Raw genomic sequence first — 23,464 nt, 5'->3', positions numbered from 1 at the left:
GGTACGGCGCACCGGCTCCGGGGTGGCCCGGCTTCCCCAGGGGGCAATTTAAAGGGCCTGGGGATCCCAGCAGGGGCTCGAGCCCCAGGCCCTTTAAATTGCCACCAGAACCCCACTGCTGGAGCCCTGGGGTAGGGCTGCGGGGCTCTGGGGGCTATTTAAAAAGTCCGGGGCTCCCCTTGCTTCTACTGCCCTAGCCCTTTAAATAGCCGCTGGAGCCCCGTCGCTTCCCCAGGGCTCTGGGAGCTGTATACAGGGCCAGGGCGGTAGAAGCAGCGGAGCCCCGGGCCCTTTAAATAGCCCCCGAACCCCGAGCTGCTGCTGCTACCCTGGTGGGGAAGGGAGAAGGAGGGGGCACTTACCTCTGACCCCTTCAGCCCCAGCCCTTCCGCCCTAGGCCCCACCCCTTCCGGGGGCCAGAGCTGGCCCCAGCGTACCGCCCATGTTTGAGTCACACCCTGACGTCACGGCTGCGCAGAGTGCATTCGGAATGAGGCAACCCAGAGCTGCTGGGCAACCTGTCACATAGTTCCTCTTGCTGTATTGCAAGGATTATTTGCATTTTTACTGGTAAGTTGAACTTAACCATGGTTATAAATTGTCTCTATAATAATAATTGTGTATGCGTTAGCTAGCCCCAGCTGATTCCGCAATGCGAAAACAATTATAACACTTATAATGACACGTTGTTTTGGTATTCCATATACTTAAAATATCATAAATGAACTATGCTATTCGCTTGCTGCTTTAAGACTTAAGTTCACTACTGTTCATTACGGTTGCAAATATATATCTTAAAACTGATGAGGCCTATTGTCTTAATTTCATCTAATATAAAAATAAGGACATATTTTATAAATTTTAATAAAATAAACATTATTGAAGAAAATCAGTTGTACAACTATCAAAACAAATTATTTCCCTAATATGAAAGTGAAAATCTATAATTAATATTCTGTTAGAATGTGGTGATGTCTATCAATATGGATAAGAGATCGAGAGACACTGGTAGAAAGTACCCAAGTGGGAGTAAGAAAAGAGCCATATACAAGGCAAAGGCACTTGAAAGACAGAAGCAAAAGGGGCTTTAAGCAAGTATTTTAGCAGACCTGATTCTAGTGTTGAGCCAGAAGAGCTCCGTGAAGATGCAGATATGGTTGAAAAGTCTCCAGTAGAACAGACAACACAGATAGAGAACGACAGCAATGACGAAGAATTTGAAGGGCCAGATCAGTCTGAAGAAGACACTCAAGACAGTCAAGGTGAAGAGAAGACTGGGTTACCCAGGAGGGCCAGGGCCAGGGTTCTGCAGGACCCTGAGGCCAATGGGGAGGCCAGACAGCCCTACCAAAGGAGGCTCGGTGTCTTTGCAGCCTGAGTGGGACAGGGCTCCTCTCACCTGAATATGATTGCAAACGTGGGGTTGATTTTGTCATAGATGGGCTGAGCCAGGGCACTGTTGAAGTCTATGCGGGAAAAGATCCGGGACGCGTACACACCATTCTTCTGGCACACGGCTTTCAGGGTCCTGTGGAAGCCTCGGTTGCCAGTGTCTCGCTGGATAATTGGAAACACAGTTGTAATGAAGTGTGTATGGGATACATTACTTGCGATTTGTATTCCAGTAGGACCTATAGACCCCAACTGAGCTAGGGCCCCATTGTGCAGGGAGCTGTACATACATGCAGTGGAGCTGGAAGATGTAATTTCCAGCTCAAGTAGACATATCCATCCACACTAACTCTGATCCGTCCAAGACCCTAGGTACGTACTTGGGGCAGCTAACCCCCCTGCCCCCTGCCACCTGTGCCGACACTGCTACACTTCTCTTTGTAGTGCATTCGCTCGATCAGATGCCAGCTGCAGTGTAGATGCACCCATGAGAGACAGGCCTGTCCTGAAAAGCTACTCTAACCCATGTGCTTTACACCGCAGCATTTGACTTTGTCTCTCCACGGGACGGGGGAGATACAGTGGGGAGAGACATGGATCTTAGCTGGCTATTCTGTGTCTTTGCACACGGACGTGCGGACAGCAGGGCAGGGCAACTCAGAAAGACCCAGAAACTTCCAGAACAGGGCATGGCAGGTACCTGATGAGCTCAGTAGCAGTTAATGAGGCTGTGTAGGAAGTTTTCATTGTGAGAACCTGTTTTGCAGGTCATACCCAGGTCACCTTTGAGAGCTGAGCCAATGAGCGAGCGGGGGAAGGTTATAAATAGAGGAATTAAAAACAGCCCTGTGGACAGCAGCTGATCGAAGCAGGACCAAGAACTGAGGTTGCTGTGAGGGCTGGGTCCCACCCCTGCACCACTCTGGGAACAGGTCAGTGCTATTCCAGCTTTACTTACTAGGGCAGTATTAGGATAATGTTGGTCCATAGCGGCGTGTTTTATGGACCTAGAAGGAGAGCGGGGGACAGGGGGGCATTTATTACCTTTAGTGGTGTCGCTCATAGATCTAGCTTAGCAGTAATGCAAGGAACCTACAAGCCTGTATCCTGTATGGCATTGGCTTAACCATGTTAAAATAAGGAAAGTAGGTCTCAGAGTGGCAGCCGTGTTAGTCTGTATCAGCAAGAAGAACAAGGAGTCCTTGTGGCACCTTAGAGACTAACAAATTTATTTGGCATAAGCTTTTGTGGGCTAAAACCCACTTCATCAGATGCAAGCAGTGGAAAATACAGTAGGAAGATATATATACACAGAGAACATGAACAAATGAGTGTTGCCATACCAACTGTAACGAGAGTAATCAATTAAGGTGGGCTATTATCATCAGGAGAAAAAAAACCTTTTGTAGTGATAATCAGGATGGCCCATTTCCAACAGTTGACAAGAAGGTGTGAGTAAGAGTAGAGGGAAAAAATTAGCATGGGGAAATAGTTTTTACTTTCTGTAAGGACCCATTCACTCCCAGTCTTTATTCAAGCCTAATTTAATGGTATCCAGTTTGCAAATGAATTCCAATTCTGCAGTTTGTCATTGGAGTCTGTTTTTGAATTTTTTTTGTTGGACTATTGAGACTTTGAGGTCTGTAATTGAGTGACTAGCATATATAAAATGGCCCAGCAGTTCCCAGTTCCCCAAAATCTAGGGTAATAGCTTGCTCAAGAGAGGGAGTTGGTACTTAACGATACCAGGCAACTGCAGGAACACTGAACTGATACTGGGCTGGGATATTTTTGGATAGAATTGTTGGCAAATGTTTAATCACAAACTTGCTTTAGCTATAGGTGACATCTATGATAATGAGCTAAAAGGCATTAATATGTTAACCTATTGGATAAGGGCACCCCAATATTATGAGGGTGAGGAAGTCAGATTTGGACATGGGAAGCTGGGCATCTGAATGAATATTCATGATAGCACTCAGGGCCTACAATAGGCCAAGCCACCATGTAGCGGGCACTAGGTTTCCATCATTGACCCTTCCGCTCTTCATTGTTCTTATCTAGGACTGGCCTTTGGGTGTTGGGGGTCTGAACCATCGGACTCATTTGGCATGCCAGGGACAGGGTTAGTCCTTTTGTCTCTCACACCAGGTCCCCTAGGAGGGGTGTGAGTAGATGAGCATATGCAGGGGATGACACCACAGGTATCCCTAATGCTATTTTACTGCTATTTGTTTTTGTGGTTTGGAAGTTCCTTCTCTTCCTTGATTGTGATAATAAAAGTGGCTAAGACTTTGCCTTGCCCTCAGTGTGAGTGTCGTTGCCATGCACCCTGGGTTCCCCTCAAGATATTGAACTTATTCATTTTAATTCTGTTGAGTCTGATTCTGGAATGAGACCCTATTACCCCCAGCTCATTAAATTCATAGCAAATGGCAATCAATACCATTAACAGCCACTAAAGAATCAGGCTACAGAACCTGTGGCACTTACATTTGGCTCTCAGCTAACTGCTCTGAACTGGGATTCTGTCTCGGTTACAGAGCACGAATGGGGCAGCACTTTCTGAGGGGAGGGTCTGTGAATTCTTGCCCATGTTAGCTGGGTCTCTGGGGAGAAGATGGTGCCCTATAGAGTGAGAGGCTTGTAGAGATCCAGGGAATGGATATTTTATAGGCTGATCCCGATCCCTGCACCACTTTGGATACAGGCTAGAGATTTGTGTTTCACCAGCAACTGAGAGGACCAGTCAGCTACTGCCCCAAGGGCTGGAAGCTGCTAGCTGGGGAGCTCCCCAGAGTGTTGGTTCGCTGCCAGGGTCTGAGGTGTTTGACAGGAGTGTTCTCGAGCTCTGAAGAGTCCAGGTGACACACACGACACACCACAGTCACCCTGCAAAGACTGAGGGCTTGTCTACAGTGGCACTTTACAGCGCTGCAACTTTCTCGCTCAGGGGTGGGGAAAAACCCAGCCCTGTAACGCGCCAGTGTAGACAGTGCGCCAGCGCTGGTAGCTACGCCCCGCGTGGAGGTGGGGTTTTTTAGAGCGCTGGGGAGAGCTCTGCCACGACTACACAAGCCCCATTAAATGTAGACAAGCCCTGAGAAATCATCTCTGAGAGGAGACCAGAGGCGGGTGTGTTTTGATGTGTGAGCTAAAGGACAGACAGTTACCCTGAAACCTTATAGTGGAATGTTCGTAGCCGAAACAAAAGGGGAGCAGTCTGTATAAGCAGATTTACTGTCTAAGAGCTTTTGTTTAAATGTTCTTCACAGAATTCCAAATGCAATTACAATGTTGTATATGATTTACTGTGTGTTTTGTGAGCACTCAATGGTTATTTTATCAATAAAGTGTCTGGTGCTTCCCCAGGAAACGACTGGGAACTATGACCCTCCATTTATCAGGGTTTTACATACAATAGCCCCAGAGGTTACAGAAGAGAGGTCTGAGTCTCTGTGATGCTTTCTGGAAAGACAGATCTCTGGCCAGCGCATCAGCAAAAAGCTAAGCTGAGATGCTGGAAGAAGGATAGATCTATACAGAATTTTGCCTAAGCACACCCTGCCCTCTCACTTACTGTCTTAATAGACTGATGAAGGAAGGATTATTATCTCTACCGTACAGATGAGGAGCACAGGCAGAGACTAAGGCCTGGTCTACACCTAAAACGTAGATTGACATAACCCCTGAGAGATGTAGTTAAAATGATCTAAGGCCGGTGTAGACACTGTTAGGTAGATGAAGAATTCTTCTTTCGACCTTGCTACCACCTCTCAAGGGGGTGGATTAACTGCAGGATGGAAACTCCTTCTGTTGCTGTAGAAAGTGTCCACACTACAGTGACACAGATCAAGTTGAGAAGCATCTTACTCTGCAAGTCATCCCACTGAGGGCTACTCAGGGGAGCAAAGTACTGAGTAAAGGCGGCAGAATGGAGCCCTATATTAATTTGGGGCTGGATTCCAATACCTTTACTCACTGAGTAGCACTGTACCGCACAAGAAGTCCCATTGGTGTAAGTGGCTACTCCATGCGAATAAGAGGATCAGAATCAAGCCCATAACATGCTGCTCTCCTTTGGTGCCTTTTATCCAGTGTCCTTTACAAATCTTAATTAATCCTCTCAACACCCAATAATAATTCTTAGCCCTTATAGGACTTTCTGCCACAGATCTCAAAGCACTTCTTAAAAGTTAATTAGCAATGGGGAAGCAAAGGTGGAGGCAGTTGCTGGCCAGAGAATGAAAGCTGCACATGAGGTCTAAGTCGAGAGCTTGCTACTCACTGTAAGGAGCTGAGAGAATGTTTTTTGGTGAGATAATTTGGCTTTCTTCACGCCTTCGTTAAGGGGCTGTTCCAGGTGGGCAAAACATTTCTCAATCTCCTTCTCCAAAGCCTCGATCTTGTCCTTCACAAAGCCTTCCAAGCCACTCTGCTGATAGTGATTCTGCAATGGCAGAAGAGCAAAGGACACATCATTGCGCAGCTGACACTGGAGGCAAAGATTTCTTCTCGCTAGAAACCGCAGCGCAGGCCTGGGTTCAGTCAGCACCCGGATGGGAGGCATCTAAAGAACACACTGTGCTGGAAGAGGTGGTGTTGCCAGTCCAGCTGGGGTGCTCTGAGTCAGTACTGAACCAAAGCCCCAGCGTGGCATGATGCTGGAGGCCGTGTGAAGGGACAGCTGGGCAACAGGGGAGGTACAAGGTTTGGCTGCCTTTGCAGATAAAGCCTGTAGTGGTTTCAAATGTCAATTATAGATGGGGGGAAAGAACAGAATCTCTGTATCTTTTTCCTACTTTCACTGCTTTACCCACCCACAGAACACAATGGGCGCAGGGATACGTTTTTGTCCCCCAGTGATATGGGTCCAGTGGTGAGCAATCGGGAGGTAGTGCTTGGTGTGACATCATCAAAAAGCCCAACCGGACAAATAGAGCATGGCCTTGGACAACGTGGGTGTGTCTACACTAGGGAAAATAGCATGTTTCAGCTCTGATGCAGTTTCACTGATGCTGCCAATGGAGTAAGCTGTAGTGTAGAAGGGGTGCAGGGATTTCTACCATGTCATCATCTAGCCCTGCCCTAGGGACAGAACTCAGAGCCTCCTGCATCAAAAAGTATAGTCCCTCTCCCTAGTTTGAACTACAGAACCATCTGTAGGAATGCATAGCTCCCAAATCGCCAGCCCAAGGGCGCGGCAAACTGCTCCCATGGCTACGAGGCAGGAGTGACCTTCAATCCAGTGTCTGTATTTGGGAAACTTATTGGCAACCTGGTGTTCTATTTCCTTTCCTGTGTCGTCACCACAGCTGGTGACCCCGACGTGATGCCCCTCTACTCACCGGCTGGATACGCCGAGCGCGCCCGCGGCTGTTTGCCGCCCCTTATTCGTGAGTATGGGGGGGAGACTTTCCAGTGCCCAGAAGGAGCACGCAAGAGAGTTACAAGAGATTATACGACAGCGATCATGTGTCGCTGTCCCGGTCGCTCATATTGAGGACCTTCTAAAGGAAATAGAACACCAGGTTTCTGGTAGCTAGAGAGCTTCGAAAGCCTCAAGCCGAAAAGCCTCCTCAGGAAAACTTTTCCTGGGGTTTTTATTTCTCTCCTTACTTTGTTTACAACTCTTCTTAGTGGTCACATTCCTGCGCATAGAAAAGCCAGCCAGTGTACATGCACATAAAATAACGAACCCATCTCTTGAGCGCGTGAACACCAGCTGCGAGGGTGATGTCAGGCTGCCAATAAGTTTCCCAAATACAGACACTGGATTGAAGGTCACTCCTGCCTCGTAGCCATGGGAGCAGTTTGCCGCGCCCGTGGGCTGGCGATTTGGGAGCTATGCATTCCTACAACCATCCCCATTAGTTGTCAGCAGTATAGGGTCTATGGCACATAGATAAACAGCTCCAGCTCCGTCCATCGGGGGCAGTGGTGCATTTACACACTAGTCAGCTCATTACTAGATTTTTTGGAGCCGATTTGCATTTGTTTCCTGCTAGGAACCATGGGGCGAGTGGCCCGGTTCAAAGGAGCAGGGATGGAACGGGGAGAAGGCAGAGTGCAGAGAAACTGCTGCAGTGGGAAGAGAGGGGACTATTCACTGCACCATCACTGTGCTAGTAGTGAAGCAGATTGTAGTGCCCAAAGCTCTTCCAGCCGTACCACCGTGTCTCGTGTGGAGTTGAAATTCTCAGCCAGCAGGACAATGCCGAAAGCCTCTGCTACATAATCCATCAGCAGCTTCTTCTTCTCTTTCAGAAAGATATTCCTGATGTACTCTCTCAGCTTGGGGATCTCTGGAATAGCACATACAGGCAGAGTTAGTCCTGGTCTACACCGAGGATGACCTAGCCATGGCGCTCAGGGCTGTGAAGAATTTCACTCCCTGTGTGATGTAAGTAAGATCAACCTAACCTCCACTGTACATAAGAACGGCCATATTGGGTTAGACCAAAGGTCCATCTAGCTCAGTATCCTGTCTGCCGACAGTGGCCAATGCCAGGTGCCCCTGAGGGAATGAACAGAACAGGTAATCATCACGTGATCATCCAGTCGCTCATTCCCAGCTTCTAGCAAACAGAGGCTAGGACACCATCCCTGCCCATCCTGGCTAATAGCCATTGATGGACCTATCCTCCATGAATTTATCTAGTTCTTTTTTGAACCCTGTTATAGTCTTGGCTTTCACAACAACCTCCGGCAAGGAGTTCCACAGGTTGACTGTGCGTTGTGTGAAGAAATACGTCCTTTTGTTTGTTTTAAACCTGCTGCCTATTAATTTTATTGGGTGACCCCTAGTTCTTGTATTATGAGGAGTAAATAATACTTCCTTATTTACTTTCTCCACACCAGTCATGATTTTATAAATCTCTATCATATCCGCCCCCCAGTCATCTCTTTTCCAATCTGAAAATTTATTAATCTCTCCTCATATGGAAGCTGTTCCATACCCCTAATCATTTTTATTGCCTTTTCTGAACCTTTTCCAATTCCAATATATCTTTTTTGAGATGGCGCAACCAGATCAGCACACAGTATTCAAGATGTGGGCGTACCATGGATTTATAGAGAGGCAATATGATATTTTCTGTCTTATTATCTATCCCTTTCTTAACGATTCCCAACATTCTGTTCACTTTTTTGACTGCCGCTGCACATTGAGTGGATGTTTTCAGAGAACTATCCACAATGACTCCAAGATCTCTTTCTTGAGTAGTAACAGCTAATTTAGACCCCATAATTTTATATGTATAGTTGGAGTTATGTTTTCCAATGTGCATTACTTTGCATTTATCAACACTGAATTTCACCTGCCATTTTGTTACCCAGTCACCCAGTTTTGTAAGATCCATTTGTAACTCTTTGCAGTCTGCCTGGGACTTAACTATCTTGAGTAGTTTTGTATCATCTGCAAATTTTGCCACCTCACTGTTTACCCCTTTTTCCAGGTCATTTATGAATATGTTGAATAGGACTGGTCCCAGTACAGACCCCTGGAGGACACCACTATTTACCTCTCTCCATTCTGAAAACTGACCATTTATTCCTGCCCTTTGTTTCCTATTTTTTAATCAGTTACTGACCCATGAGAGAACCTTCCCTCTTATCCCATGGCAGCTTACTTTGCTTAAGAGCCTTTGGTGAGGGACCTTGTCAAAGGCTTTTTGAAAATCTAAGTAGACTATAGCCAGTGGTGAGCTGGAGCCGGTTCCCACCGGTTTGCAGGAACCGGTTGTTAAATTTAGAAGTCCTTTTAGAACCGATTGTTCTGAGACAACCAGTTCTAAAAGGGCTTTTAAATTTAACAAAAGCTCGGGCAGCTGTCCACCCCACCCCCGGCTCCAGCTCACTTCCCCCTCCTCCCCTGAACGCTCCGCTCCTGTTCCCCTCCCCCTCCCCTGGGAACAAGCAGCAGACAGGTAAGCTGGGACAGCGGGGGCTCCAGGGAGGCAAGGCGCGGTGCCGCCCAGCCCGGCTCTGGCCGAGCGGCTCCCTCCGGCCCGGCCCTCTTGCCCTGGCCCAGCTCGGGCCCCGCGGCGCCAGTCCTGGTCAAGCGGCTCTGGCCCGGCTCGGGGAGTCGGTCCCCACAGCGCCGGCCCCAGTCCCAGCCGAGCGGCTCTGGCCCCACAGTGCTGGCCCTGGTCCCGGGCAAGCAGCTCCAGCCCGGCTCGGGCCCCGCAGCGCCGGCCCAGCTCGGGCCCCACAGCGGCGGCCCCGGTCCCAGGCGAGTGGCGCCGGCCTGGCCCGGCTTGGGGAGTTGGGCCCCGTGGCGCCGGTCCTGGCCGAGTAGCTCCGGCCTGGTCCGGGTCAGGCCCCGCGGCGCCGGTCCTGGCCGAGCGGCTCCGGCCTGGTCCGGGTCAGGCCCCGCGGCGCCGGTCCTGGCCGAGCGGCTCCGGCCTGGTCCGGGTCAGGCCCCGCGGCGCCGGTCCTGGCCGAGCGGCTCCGGCCCGGCTCAGCTCGGGCCCCTTGGAGTCGGTCCCGGTCCCAGCCCCGGCCCTGGCCGATCGAACCCGGCCCCGGCTCTGGCCCTCGCCCCGGCCCTAGCTGATCGGATCCAGACCCGGACCCGGCCCAGTGAACCCAGACCCGGACCCGGCCGAGCGGCTCCAGGCAGCATGCTAAGGGGGCAGGGAGCAGGGAGGGGGTGTTGGAAGAGGGCAGGGGAGTTCAGGGGGTTGTGGGGGGGTGGATAGGGGTCGGGGCGGTCAGAGGGCAGGGAACAGGGGGATTGAATGAGGGCAGTCAGGAAGGAGCAGGGGTTGGATGGGGTGGTGGGGGGCAGTCATGGACAGAGAGAAGGGATGGTTGTATGGGGCAGGGATACGGGGGGCCATCAGGAATTTGAGGAGGGGTTGGATGGGGCGGCAGGGGGCAGTCAGGGGACAGGGAAGGGGGGTGGATGGGGTAGGAGTCCCGGGGGGGGGGGCACCTCAAGGAATATGCGGGATTGGATGGGGCAGGAGTCGGGGGGGGGCACAACCCCCTCATGGGGTGAGGAGGAGGGAACCTGTTGTTAATATTTTGGCAGCTCATCACTGACTATAGCCACTGGATCACTCTTGTCCACATGCTTGTTGATCCCCTCAAAGAATTCTAGTAGATTGGTGAAGCATGATTTCCCTTTACAAAAACCGTGTTGACTCTTCCCCAACAAATTATGTTCATGTAGGTGCCTGACAATTTTGTTCTTTACTATAGTTTCAACCAGTCAGGCTTACTGGCCTGTAATTGCTGAGATCACCTCTGGAGCCCTTTTTAAAAATTGACATCACATTAACTATCCTCCAGTCATCTGGTTCAGAAGCTGATTTAAATGATAGGTTACATACCACAATTAGTGGTTCTGCAATTTCACATTTGAGTTTCTTCAGAACTTTTGGGTGATACCATCTGGTCCTGGTGACTTATTACTGTTTAGTTTATCAATTTGTTCCCAAACCACATTTAATGACACCTCAATCTGGGACAGTTCCTCAGATCTGTCACCTAAAAAGGTCTCAGCTTTGGGAATGTCCCTCACATCCTCAGCCGTGAAGATGGTAGACACAGCTGGGTCAACAGCCGAGCTACCACCTCTCGAGGGGATGACTTTGTTACAGCAAAAGAAAAACCCCTTCCGTTACTGAAGCGAGTGTCTACAGTACAGCACGTCAGCAATGTAGCTGCAGCAGCAGCAGCGCTTGTAGTATAGACATATCCTTAGAAATGTGGTAGGAGACATTCCTCCTGGAGGATGTTCAGCAGGGGGAACATTGCTCCGGCAGAGCTTCCCGTCAGTGAACACAGGGCTGGATTAAGGCCTAGGCCTCGGACCCCAGCTCCAGGAGCCATGTGATTACATCAGAATCCCAGCCTGCATTTACAAAAAGTAAAGTCTCTGTTCCTCACAGTTGTGAAGAATAGCTTGGAAACAGGTTCAGTAACATCTGCCTGAATCTGCACAGAGCCTGAACCAATTGCTGTGAGGGTGGGCACTGCCCCATGCATTTCAGTGCGGCTGTTAACCCCACTGCTCTGGAGGGCTCTCCGAACTCCAGCCCAGCAGAGGGCTCTGTGCGTAGCAGGAGTGGAAAAGTGCAGACAGCTTGATCCATCCAAACAGAAACACAGAGAGCAGAGGGGACTCCTGTTTACACTCACGCTGCTCCTGAGGAGAGGGGCATCGGGCAGTCATGCCTGGTGGGAAGAAGTAGACTCTCTTGGCTATTAAGCCAAAGGGCCTATTGCTAAGTAAAGGCTTATTATCAAGTGAACCAACCGCTTTGAAGCTTTATGAATAGTATGTAATAATGATGTTTAGTTGTGTAACCTTTATTAAAAGTGGAAGATTAATTTTAGTGAGAGTGGAGAGTTAGTTCCTTGAGGTTTAGCACAACAACTTGTTTATCAGAACAAGTGCTTTAACGGCAAGATGGACTGACCGCATTAGTATGGGAAGTTTGGATATTGCAATATGCATTTGGAAATTTGCAACATGCCTTATTGTGATAGACTCAAGGAGTTCAATCTATTTAGCTTAACAAGGAGAAGGTTAAGGTTTACCTTAGAGCCTCTAAGTACCTAAATGGGGAATAAATATTTGATAATGGGCTCTTCAGTCCAGCAGACAAAGCTGTAACCTGATCCAGTGGCTGGAAGTTAAGCTAGACAAATTCAGACTAGAAATAAGGTGCAAGTTTTTAACATTGGGGGTTATTAACCAGTGGAACAACTGTGGATTCTCGCTCACTGTAAATGTTTGAATCAAGTGCTGTATAAAAGCTAGGAATTATTACTGGATGTTTTTCGGAAGGGTGGGCTCTAGTTCAAACCCAGCTACTGGACTTGGAGTGGGAATTACTCCGGCGCAGTCCTCTGACCTGCGTTATGTAGGAGGTCAGACTAGATGATCACAATGATCTTTCTGGCCCTCACATCTGTGAAACTCTGCCTCAGACACTCTGAGAGCAGAGGGGGCCCTCCTGGCACTATCACTCTAGGTGGAGGGTGGGGGGGGACTGTAGGGATGGAGCCATGATCCCCCCTCCCCATGTCATGATGTGCTTAGGGTTCCAGGCTGCTTCAGTTTGAACCTGGGTGAATCTTCCATCTATAGAACGTCTCTTCTTTCAGTCGAGAGACTTGGAGGAAAAGCTGGTGTCTCAGAAACTCAGGGACCTACAAATTGCCTGCTGCAGATCTGAGTGGGGCAGCGGTGGCTGGTTTGTGCAGGTGTAACCCACACACCTCCTGGGTGTGGTGTTCTGAACCATCTAGCGGCACTGAGACCACTTAGAGAGATAAAATGAGTCTGCTCTACAGCCTTAGCTAACAGCCAGTTGGCTTTTAGCTCATGCAGCAGAGGCTGATGCACTAAGCTCCAGAAGTCCCCGGTTTGATCCCGATGACGACCGGTGTCAGGGTTCCCTGCCCACTCTGGGGTACAGCTGTGGGGACTCGCATGAAAGACCCCCTAAACTTATTTCTACCAGCTTAGGTTAAAACTTCCCCAAGGCACAAATCCTTTCCTTGTCCTTGAACGGTATTGCTGTCACCGCCAAGTGATTTAGACAAAAATCCAGGAAAAAGGGCCACTTGGAGTCCCTGTTTCCCCAAAATATCCCCCCAAGCCCCTTCACCCCCTTTCCTGGGGAGGCTTGAGAATAATATACTAACCAAATGGTTACAAAGTGAGCACAGACCAAACCCCTGGGTTTTTAGGACACTGAAAATAGATCAGGTTCTTAAAAGAAGAATTTTATTAAAAAAATAAAAGAATCACACCTTCAAAATCAGGATAGAAGGTAACTTTACAGGGTAAATAAAAAGATTTAAAACCCTTCTAGGCTGAGCTTCAAAGTTACAAAAAACAGGAATAAATCTCCCTCTTAGCATAGGGGAAATTCACAAGCTAAAACAAAAGATAATCTAACACATTTCCTTGCCTTGACTTACAATTTGTGTAATTTTAGATGTACCATTTCAGGTATCTTTTCAGGAGATGGTTTACCTGTTTGGTCTCTCTCTGTGTCCAGAGAGGGAACAAAACAAAGAGAGCACACATAAAACTTCTTCCCCTCGCCCCGAAGATTTGAAAGTATCTTCTTTCATTATTGGTCCTTTTGGTCAGGTGCCAAACAGGTTATTTGAGCTTCTTACCCCCTTACAGGAAAAGTGATTCTGTACATCTGGCCAGGAGCGATTTTATGTTACTGCATACATAAAGGTTATTACCCTTCCCTTTATATTTATGACAACCGGGATCTGCATGTGGAGGTACAAGCTACACAACGTTGGGAGCGGAAAAGGGGAAGCAACACAAGAAAGAAAACAAGGGGCTGAGAAGCAGAGCTAAGCCTTGCTATCAACAACACACATAGAGCTGTGTTCTGTGAATGCCGCTTCTCCTGCAGCTTCCGGGCAGGCTGTATGAGAAGCAAGGAAGGTTGTGGCTGTGCAATGACAGGTATGTGGGTATTGAACCTCCAGCACTCAGGCGTGAGCCCCTGTAGTTTGAAGGATGAAGTCCTCTCCCTGGCCCTGTCGCAGTGTTATACCCCCTGAGGCTCAGGCAGAGACAGGGATTCACGGCACACACAGCAGAGACATCAATGCCCACAACCTCTGCTTTGCCAGAAGGCCAGTGCAGCCCAATGCAGGGGCAGTGCTAGCTGCAGAGGTGGTGTTGCTGGAACAGCTGAGGGATACGCTAATACAGGGCATTGTTCCCTGGGCAGCCCCCATCTCCTGGAGAGCCCTGGCTGCAATGGAGAAGGTGCCTCCCCTGCAGGAACCCCACAGAAGGGCGCTGGTGGCAACAGCACTTGCCTCCCCTCCGGACGATGCCTCCCTTTGGGTGCAGGGGCCAGGCTGGGGCATGGGCATGGAATTTACAACACTCTGGGCCAGCTTTAGTGAGTCTGATCCTTGATCATTAACAGGTAAAGCTTCTCTAGCCTTCAACTGCAGGTTAAACTCCCATTCAGGGCACCAAGATGCCAGGATTCTGGATTCAGCAGTGGACGGGCCCAGCAGAACAACTGGGTCCCATGCAACAAGGCAGCATATGTAGGGGGCTGCAAGGGAGGGCTACTGAGATGTCAAGGGAAGGGTCTGGACAGGGGGCCTATAGAGGTTTGGGTTGGAAGAAAGGTGGGGTCACTGGTGGAAGAGAAGCCAGAAGTGGGGCTCTCAGATGGTCATTGAGGTTCAGGCCCTCTCCAGAGGTGCCAAGCACCTGCAACCCCCATAGATTTCTGTGTCTGCAGTGCACTGGGACTCAGAGCTGTGGATTCAATTTCACCTGTGTGACCTTGGCCAAGACAGTGACACTCACTTAGTTTGTTGAATCTATTTAGATCATCAGCTCTTTATGGCAGGGACTGTCTCTTATTATATGCATGTAGATCGCCTAGCACCACAGAGTCCCAATTGTGGTTTTAGCTTTGTAATACAATTGTAATACAGGTGTAATTGTAATACAAATAATAACAATACATATAATCCCCACAGTTTGGGGAAAAGCGTCTGCACATTTAGATGCGGCTTTGAACCAAATTCCTGCATCAGTGGCGTGTGCCCATCACCAGTAAGAGATGCAGAGTCAGCACTCTGAGCAATGAAGCATTAGCAATTCATGTTGAAAGAACAATTGCATGTTACCTGTCTCTTCCTTATTCATACATGTCTCCTGCCAGTATTCTGTAGCACTGACTGTGTAAACAAGATCAGCCTTGTCCAGAATTTCTGAGTCACTCGGCAGTATTCTCTAAAAAAACCAAAAACAAAAAAAAAACCCCACCCCCACACAGATTATGTAAAAAGTGGGGTTATTGAAGCAGCTTCAGAAAATTCATAAGAACATAAGAGTGGCCAGACTGGGTCAGACCAATGGTCCATCTAGCCCAGGATTCTGTCTTCCAACAGTGGCCAATGGCAGGTGCCCCAGAGGGAATGAACAGAACAGGGCAATCATGAAGTGATCCATCCCCTGTTGCCTATTCCCAGCTTCTGGCAAGTTCTATTGTCACTGCAGAATTCTGCAACAGTTAGCCAATACGTGGTGCAGCGAGTGTGAATTTAATCAGTTGTGTATCCTCAACTACCCCATTCATGTCAGGATCCAGTTCAAAACTGCGCTCCCTCCCTCCCTTTAGCAGCAAACTCCTCTGTCTGGTCACACAATCTCACCATTACTGGGGCGAGAGCCCCTTCCTCTGCAGCTTGTGCCACCAAGAACAGCCTTGTGAAATCTCTGCCTCATCAATGTCCCAGCTCATCTCTTTCCCTTTCTGAGGCCTCCTTTCCTCTCTCCCTACATTACCGGCTTTGTTTAAGGAATGCTTTGTGCTGCAGACAAACAGTGCATCTTAAATCCCTAATTCTGTATTACTGTGAAACGATTGGATTTGGGATGTCAATTTTTCATTGAGCAAACACCGAATCGAGGATCAGCTTTGTCTGCACACTGACTTTAATGCCTGGATCCCTTATTTATGACTCAGAATCAAACCACAGAGGATGGTCAGCTCCAAACACACACGTTTTTATCACTGGATGGGATTTTCAGAAGTGCCTAACAAGGCTAGGCAACTAGCTCCCATTGGAAGTTTACTGTAATTAGGCTCCTAAAGGCCAAGATAGATCTGGCCCCAGAATTCAATGAGGCTTAGAACGTTGTTTGTTGACATCAAGGTTTTTATAGTATAGCTGAGACCACCTAGAAATCATCACATCTCATGGAAAAATACTTACTTATAAATGTTAGTCCAAGGACCATCACATTTACTATTGAAATATACTAGGAATAGGTTTCCAACAACTAGAAAACCCAGTGTTATACTTTACCCCGAGCTTTGTCTTCAGTCCTTTGATTTTCTTCCCTTTCACGAATGCGTTCCTTTCTAAAATGGCATCGTGTCTGGTTTCTATAGGTTTCTACATTTGGAAAAACAATGAAAGTTACTATAGGTGGTTCCCAAAATGTTTTAATAGATTTTAAAGCCAACAGACACCATCTAATCTGGCTTTCAACATAACACAGGGCAAACTTCACCCTGGAATTTCTGCATCAAGCCCAGAACTTCTGTTTGAGCTAGAGCAGATCTTTTAGGGCTTGTCTACATCAACCAGTAATGCCAACTACAGGGATGTGATTTCTAGAGCCCATTAATATGTTGCACATTAACTGGCCTATGTGGACCCTGCCAGCGTGGACTAGAAGTTTCCTAGTGTGCTTTTAACATAGTGGTGTTTGCAACAGCACTATGTTAGTAACAGTCAACATGGATTTGTGAAGAACAAATCATGTAAACCGAATCTAATAGCTTTCCTTGATAGGATAACAAGCCTTGTGGATGGGGGAAGTGGTAGATGTGGTATATCTTGACTTTAGTAAGGCTGTTGATACTGTCTCGCATGACCTTCTCATAAACAAACTAGGGAAATACAGCCTAGATGGAGCGTCAATAAGGCGGGTGCCTAACTGGTTGGAAAACCGTTCCCAGAGAGTAGTTATCAGTGGTTCACAGTCAAGCTGGAAGGGCATATAGAGTGGGGTCCCACAGGAATCGGTCCTTGGTCTGGTTCTGTTCAATATCTTCATCAGTGATTTAGATAATGGCATAGAGAGTACACTTAAAGTTGGCGGATAATGGCAAGCTAGGAGGGTTTGCAGGTGCTTTGGAGGATAGGATTAAAATTCAAAATGATCTGGACAAATTGGATGTAAGGGGGCTACTGGCCCCCCACTGACACTTAGTGGGGTTTTTGGCTGGCCTCTCCCAGTACCAAAGGAAAGGGGAAGGGCCGAAGAGAAATCACGATCCTGAGACTGACGGTCCCCAGGACCAATGGGGAGAGGCCAATGCTCCATGTCAGCCTGATTGACAAGACAGGCCGGCCAATGATAGAGCCAGGAGGTCAGGGTCCCGTCCTCCGTGTGAGGGGAGCTGCCTGAGGCAGAGGGGGGCTGAGTTAAGGGGAGAGCAGCAGCCAGAGCTGGGCTGGGAAGCTGAGTCGTGCCGGCCAGAGCCAGAGGGGCAGAGGAGCAGCTCAGAGAGCTGAGCTGGGGCTGGGGCAGGGGCTGGGGCAGGCCAGAGCCGGGTGCAGTGAGCGGCTGGGGAGAGCGAGGGGGGCCCTGGGCAATGGGCCCAGCACAGGGAGACGCCCCCAGTGAAGAGGCCGGGCAGGCCAGACTTGGGGGGATCGTAACCCCGACAGGGCGGGGGCCACGCTGGGAAGCAGGGCCCTGCCACCTAGAGCCTGAGGGCGTGTGGCCACCGCCAGAGCAAGTGTCCGACCCGCAGCGTCCCTGCAGCGCAGCCAGGGCCTGGGCAGGGCCTGGGACGGGTGAGGAACAGACTGAGCTGCCCGGACGTTCCAGCGACGCTGGTTGTGGTGCCCCTGTGCCCACAGAGCGGGGTGACGGGTTTTCCTTTAACCTTTCCCAGTTTTCCCTCATTGTTTTAATTGTCTGCTGTTTAATAAACTGTATTTGCTTTGAGCTCTATGCAGTGATCAGTGGGTCAGGGAAGCATCCAGAGAGGAGAGAGCACCCCAGAGTGGGGACACCCTAGCCCCTGGCCTAAGTTACCAGGACAAGTTTGACCAGGCCCAGCCTTGTCGGGGTTATGAGGACTCTGCCACCCAGGAGAGTGGAAGGGGAGTCCCCCAGGTCAGGCAGGCCTGTGGGTAAAGGGAGCTGGAGCAAGGACTCAGATCCTTTGGGTAGCCAATTCCACTGGGGTAGGGTAAAAGCCAGGAAAGTTCCCCACAATGGTGGGACCGTTCACCTGCTTACATGGAGAAATGGTCTGAAGTGAATAGGATGAAATTCAATAAGGACAAATGCAAAATACCCCACTTAGGAAGGAACAATCAGTTGCACACATACAAAATGGGAAATGACTGCCTAGGAAGGAGTACTACAGAAAGGGATCTGGGGATCATAGTGGATCACAAGCTAAATATGAGTCAACAGTGTAACACCGCTGCAACAAAAGTGATCATTCTGGGATGTATTAGCAGGGGTGTTGTAAGAAAGACACGAGAAATAATTCTTCTGCTCTACTCAGCACTTATAAGGCTTCAGCTGGAGTACTGTGTCCAGTTCTGGGCACCACGTTTCAGGAAAGATGTGGAGACACTGGAAAAAGTCAAGAGGAGAGCAACAAAAATGATTAAAGGTCTAGAAAACATGACCTATAAAGAAAGATTGAAAAAATTGGGTTTGTTTAGTCTGGAGAAGAGAAGACTGAAGGGAGACATGATAACAGTTTTCAAGTACATAAAAGGTTGTTACAAGGAGGGGGGTGAAAAATTGTTCTCCTTAACCTTTGAGGACAGGAAAAGAAGCAATGGGCTTAAATTGCAGCAAGGGAGATTTAGGATGAACATTAAGAAAAACTTCCTGTCAGGGTAGCCAAATACTGGAATAAATTGCCTAGGGAGGTTGTGGAGTCTCCTTCATTGGAGGTTTTTAAGAACAGGTTGGACAAACACCTGTCGGGAATGGTCTAGTTATTCCTTAGTCCTGCTTTGAGAGCAGAGGACTGGACTAGATGACCTCTCAAGGTCCCTTCCAGTCTTACCCTTCTATGATTCTATGTTAAAGCCCACAGGGAACTTCTAATGCATGCTGGTCAGCTCCACATGGACCAGTTAATGACTAATATGTCAGTGCTCTTTACAACTCACCCCCACCACCCATAGTCCACCTTACTGCTCTGTGTAGACAAGCCCCTGGAAAGAGTCAGTCTTGATGTAAAGACTCCCAGTAATGGCCCCATCCTAGGTAAGTTGGTTCAATGATTAATTACCTGCACTGTTAAAAAACTGTGCCTTATTTCTAGTCTGAATTTGTCTAGTTTCAGATTCCAGGCACTGGATCTTATTAGGTCTTTTTTGCTAGATTTAAGAGTCATCTGCTCTCAGAAATCTCTCCCCCATGTAGGTATTTGTAGCTTGTGATCAAGTCACCTTTTAACCTTCTCTTGGCTAAATTAAATCAATTGAGCTAACTACGCATTATAAAAAGAGTTAAACAGGATTATTGCTTTCAGTAACATTAATTTTCTTTTTGGATCATGTAATTTTAAAGTATCCTTCATTAAGGTTATTATCCCAGGTTAGTTAGTGGGGCAGATATTGCTACATGAAACATAAAAACCAGCTCCAGGGGAGTTAATTAGTACTGTAACCTGCAGCACATCTTCAGTTCCTAATTTGGTCTTGTTCTGGAGCTATTTTATATTGGGAAACATTCAATCAAGGCTTGTTTTATCTGTGAACTGAATTTAGTTCTTTGAACCCTTGTTTATGACTCAGAAATAGACCATTTGTTTAGTATTATATGGCTTAACGGTTAAGACACTGGACTAAGATTCGAGATCCAGACTGGATTCCCAGCTCTGCCACTGGCTCTCTGTGTGCCCTTAGACAAGTCACTTAGTCTCTCTGTGCCTCAGGGATAACAACCCTGCCCTGCCTCGCAGGGGTGAGGATATAAATTCAATAATGTTTGTGAGGCACTCAGATACTACTGGGATTATGGCCATAAATAAATAAACCCATATGGCTAAGTCCACTCAACTTTGTTATTAACATTGGTCAGCTGCTTAAATTCTAACGTCTTGCATTCCTCAGGGCTCCCATGTACAGGGACTGCCTTATTGCCCCAGTTTTACAGCTGGAGAAGCTAAGGGGCACAGAGGTTAAATGACTGGCCCAAGGACACACAACAAGTCTGTTACAGAGATGGGATGAGAACAAGGGACTTCATGGCTCTCATGCCACTGCACTAGGCCTCTCTTAGGATATTTACCCCATTCCAGCTGATGATCAAACTCCTTCCTGAACTACAAATGCTGATAGCTCTTGTAATTTTATCCTGATTGTGGGCTAAACTGTCTTTTTCTTACCCACCCAAAGCGAATGGGGGCCTCACATGTGTAGGGTGAGCAGGTGATACCTAGACTGGGTCCATGGATGCTATAAATTAACCCTGCAGCTCCTCTTACAGTAATCAGGACTCTTGCTGGAACACCCCATTGTATTTAGCAGCCCTAGTGGATGACATCCATCTTCAGGAGACAAATCAGTGACCTCTCATTTTTGTTCATGGAGAGTTCATTCTTAAGACTACAACTTATTTTTTAAAAAAGTCTGCAAATACTCACATGTTTCTCTTGTCTTTCCCTGGAAAAAATTAAAATGACACATTTAATCATGTATGACAAACATCAAAAATCCTATCATGCCGCTTGCACATAACTACGTGCAGGGGGTTATGGGAAGGTGACAATACACAGTCTGGAAAGTAGGAAATGGGCTTTCGCATGTTCATTATTGTCAGACTGGATCAGACCTAAGGTCCATCTAGCTCAACATCCTGTCTCCGGCAGTGGCCAGCACCAGATGTTTCAATGGAAGGTGCAAGAATCACTGTAGAGAGTAACTATAGCAGTAGTTCTCAAGCGTTTGTACTGGTGACCCCTTTCACAGCAAGCTTCTGAGTGCGACCCCCCCCCCTTATAAATTAAACACACTTTTTTATATATTTAACACTATTATAAATGCTGGATGAAAAGCAGGGTTTGGGGTGGAGGCTGACAGCTCGCAACCCCCCATGTAATAACCTCGTGACCCCGAGGGGTCCTGACCCCCCATTTTGAGAACCCCTGAACTATAGAATGACCTGTTTCTTCCTAACCCTCTGTGACACAGAAGTGAATTGGTGGTTCACAACTCTTGTCAGGTCTGCCATACTCGCTACACCTCACACACTGTTGTCATGATATAGATCCAAAAGGTGACATGTAATATATCATTAATAGGTGTGCCCAATTCAATGGGCTATTCATTTGTATCTGAGGTTGCAGGAAAAGATCATTCGCATTGTAAAAATCACTAATGGGGGAGAAGACACCGTAGAATCTACACCAGAGAACCTGACATCCACACGCAGCAGGGGAAAGGATCGTTATCTGTGAATACATTACATAAGAATACATTTCAAAGGTTTACTGTTCTATAAAGAGAGGGGGAGCAAATCCCTAAATGATAGATCACTTACGGGATTCAAGAGGCCAGAGCTCTTGAAATAAGAGGTTACTTACTGTACTGGAGGTTCATCAAGATGTGTGTCCCTATCTGTAGCCCACACATAGGTGTACATCCGCGCCGTGCACTTGAGTCCTGAATTTCTTTCCAAGCAGTGTCTGTTGACCTGCATGTGCGGTATGTCCTTTTGTGCTCCCGACTGAGAGTGTAAGGGGCACTGCAGGTCAACACCACTACAATTCCTCCTCTTACTGCACTATGGTGAAGTCCGAAGCAGAGGGACAGGAAGGCAGGTAGTGGAACACAGCTAGGGACCACACATCTCAGAGAACCTCCAGTACAGTAAGTAACATCCTCTTCTTCGAGTGATGGGCCCTTTGTGTATTCCACACGTGGGGGACTTGTGAGCACTGATCAGTGTGGCGCTGGGTGCAAGGAGGCTTATTGTAGAGTCATTTGCATTACAGCTCATCCCATGGCCTGTTTCTTCCTAAATCCCCTGTGACACACACACCCGTTGGTGGTTCAGCACTCTGTGTTAGCAACTCTTGTCAGGCCTGGCATACTCGCTACACCTAACATACTGTCGTCATGATATATATCAGAAAGGTGACATGGAAAATATCACTGGAAAACTAACAGCTCACTGACCATTAACGTTCTTGAGTCATGTATGTACCACAAAGAACTTTAAAGGTGGGCTGGAAATATGTGACTAAAATGTGTTTAAGCCAGGTGAGTTGGGGAACTTGATAAACAGGTTTTCTCCAGACAAAGGAAAGAGGCCAACACCTCAAACCATCTGTGGCCAAATTCAATGGGCTATTCATTTGTATCTGAGGTTGCAGGAAGAGATCATTTGCATTGTAAAAATCACCAGCAAGAGAGAAGACAGCCTGGAATCTATACCAGACAGACTGGCAGCCACACCCAGCAGGGGAAAGGAAACTTTTTTGGGAATACATTTCAAAGGCTTACTGGACTATAAAAAGAGGGGGAGTGAACTATTACTTGGGGGATTCAAGGGATCAGAGCTCTTAAAATCACAGGGGGTTGAAGTCTCTGGGAACCGAGGGTAGCTGAGAAAGATCGTAACTTGCTGATGCTGAAATTAAGTTTTAGTTTTAGGGTAATGTCTACACTGGCAGAGTTACAGCACCGGCAGTTACAGCGCTGCTCAGAGAGCGCTGAAGGGAAACTGCTGTTATGTGTTCACACTGTCGGCTGCCTGCACAATAGCGTGTTCACACTTGCGTCACTTGCAGTGGTTTTTGGAGTGGTGCACTCTGGGCAGCTATCCCACAGAGCATCTCTTCCTCTTCTGCCGCTAAGAGTTGTGGGAAGACAGAGGGGGTCGCAGGGTATCCTGGGTCCTGTCCCAATGCCCCGTGATGCATTGCTTCACATCCCAGCAATCCCTGTGTTTCCATCCACATTTGGCGCTGTCTTTCAACGGTTTGTGTACTCCGCGCTCTGCCTCTTCGGTCTGCAGGAATGGATCCCAAACTGCTGACCAGTATGCTGCTCGCTCTGACCAACACATCACGAGTACAGTGGATTTATTCCTTAAACTACAAGGGCAAGATGAGTGCGACATTGATCTCACCACGCATACAAGCTACAACACGAGATTGCTTGTGGCATTCACGGAGGTGCTGACCACAGTGGAACGTTGCTTTTGGGCTCAGGAAACAAGCACTGAGAGGTGGGATCACATTGTCATGCACGTCTGGGATGACGAGTAGTGGCTGCAGAACTTTTGGATGAGGAAAGCCACATTCATGAGACTGTGTGATGAGCTCGCCCCAGCCCTGCGGCCCAAGGACACGAGAATGAGAGCTGTCCTGCTGCTGGAGAAGTGTGTGGCGATTGCACTGTGGATGCTGGCTACTCCAGACAGCTACCGATCGGTCGCTAACCAGTTCGGAATGGGAAAGTCGACCGTTGGACGTGTGTTGACGGAAGTGTGCAGGGCCATTGATCACATCCTGCTCCAAAAGACCGTGACTCTGGGCAATGTGTG

At 48.2% G+C, this 23,464-nt stretch overlaps 1 protein-coding gene across 1 annotated transcript in view; it reads right to left on the bottom strand.

The window, feature by feature from the left end:
* The window catches only part of NUGGC (nuclear GTPase, germinal center associated), a 98,139-nt gene that overhangs the window by 27,394 nt on the left and 47,281 nt on the right, over nucleotides 1-23,464 (bottom strand). The window contains exons 9-14 of the mRNA XM_054022981.1: nucleotides 20,559-20,577; nucleotides 16,228-16,317; nucleotides 15,043-15,148; nucleotides 7,564-7,697; nucleotides 5,681-5,842; nucleotides 1,400-1,557 (exon numbers count right to left, since the gene is read on the bottom strand). Of these exons, the coding sequence (XP_053878956.1) occupies nucleotides 1,400-1,557; nucleotides 5,681-5,842; nucleotides 7,564-7,697; nucleotides 15,043-15,148; nucleotides 16,228-16,317; nucleotides 20,559-20,577 (669 nt within the window). The remainder of the gene's footprint in view (nucleotides 1-1,399; nucleotides 1,558-5,680; nucleotides 5,843-7,563; nucleotides 7,698-15,042; nucleotides 15,149-16,227; nucleotides 16,318-20,558; nucleotides 20,578-23,464) is intronic.

Source organism: Malaclemys terrapin, chromosome 3 (assembly GCF_027887155.1).
Source record: "Malaclemys terrapin pileata isolate rMalTer1 chromosome 3, rMalTer1.hap1, whole genome shotgun sequence".
Classification (NCBI taxonomy): Eukaryota; Metazoa; Chordata; order Testudines; family Emydidae; genus Malaclemys; species Malaclemys terrapin.
This window is presented reverse-complemented; position numbering and strand designations above follow the sequence as displayed.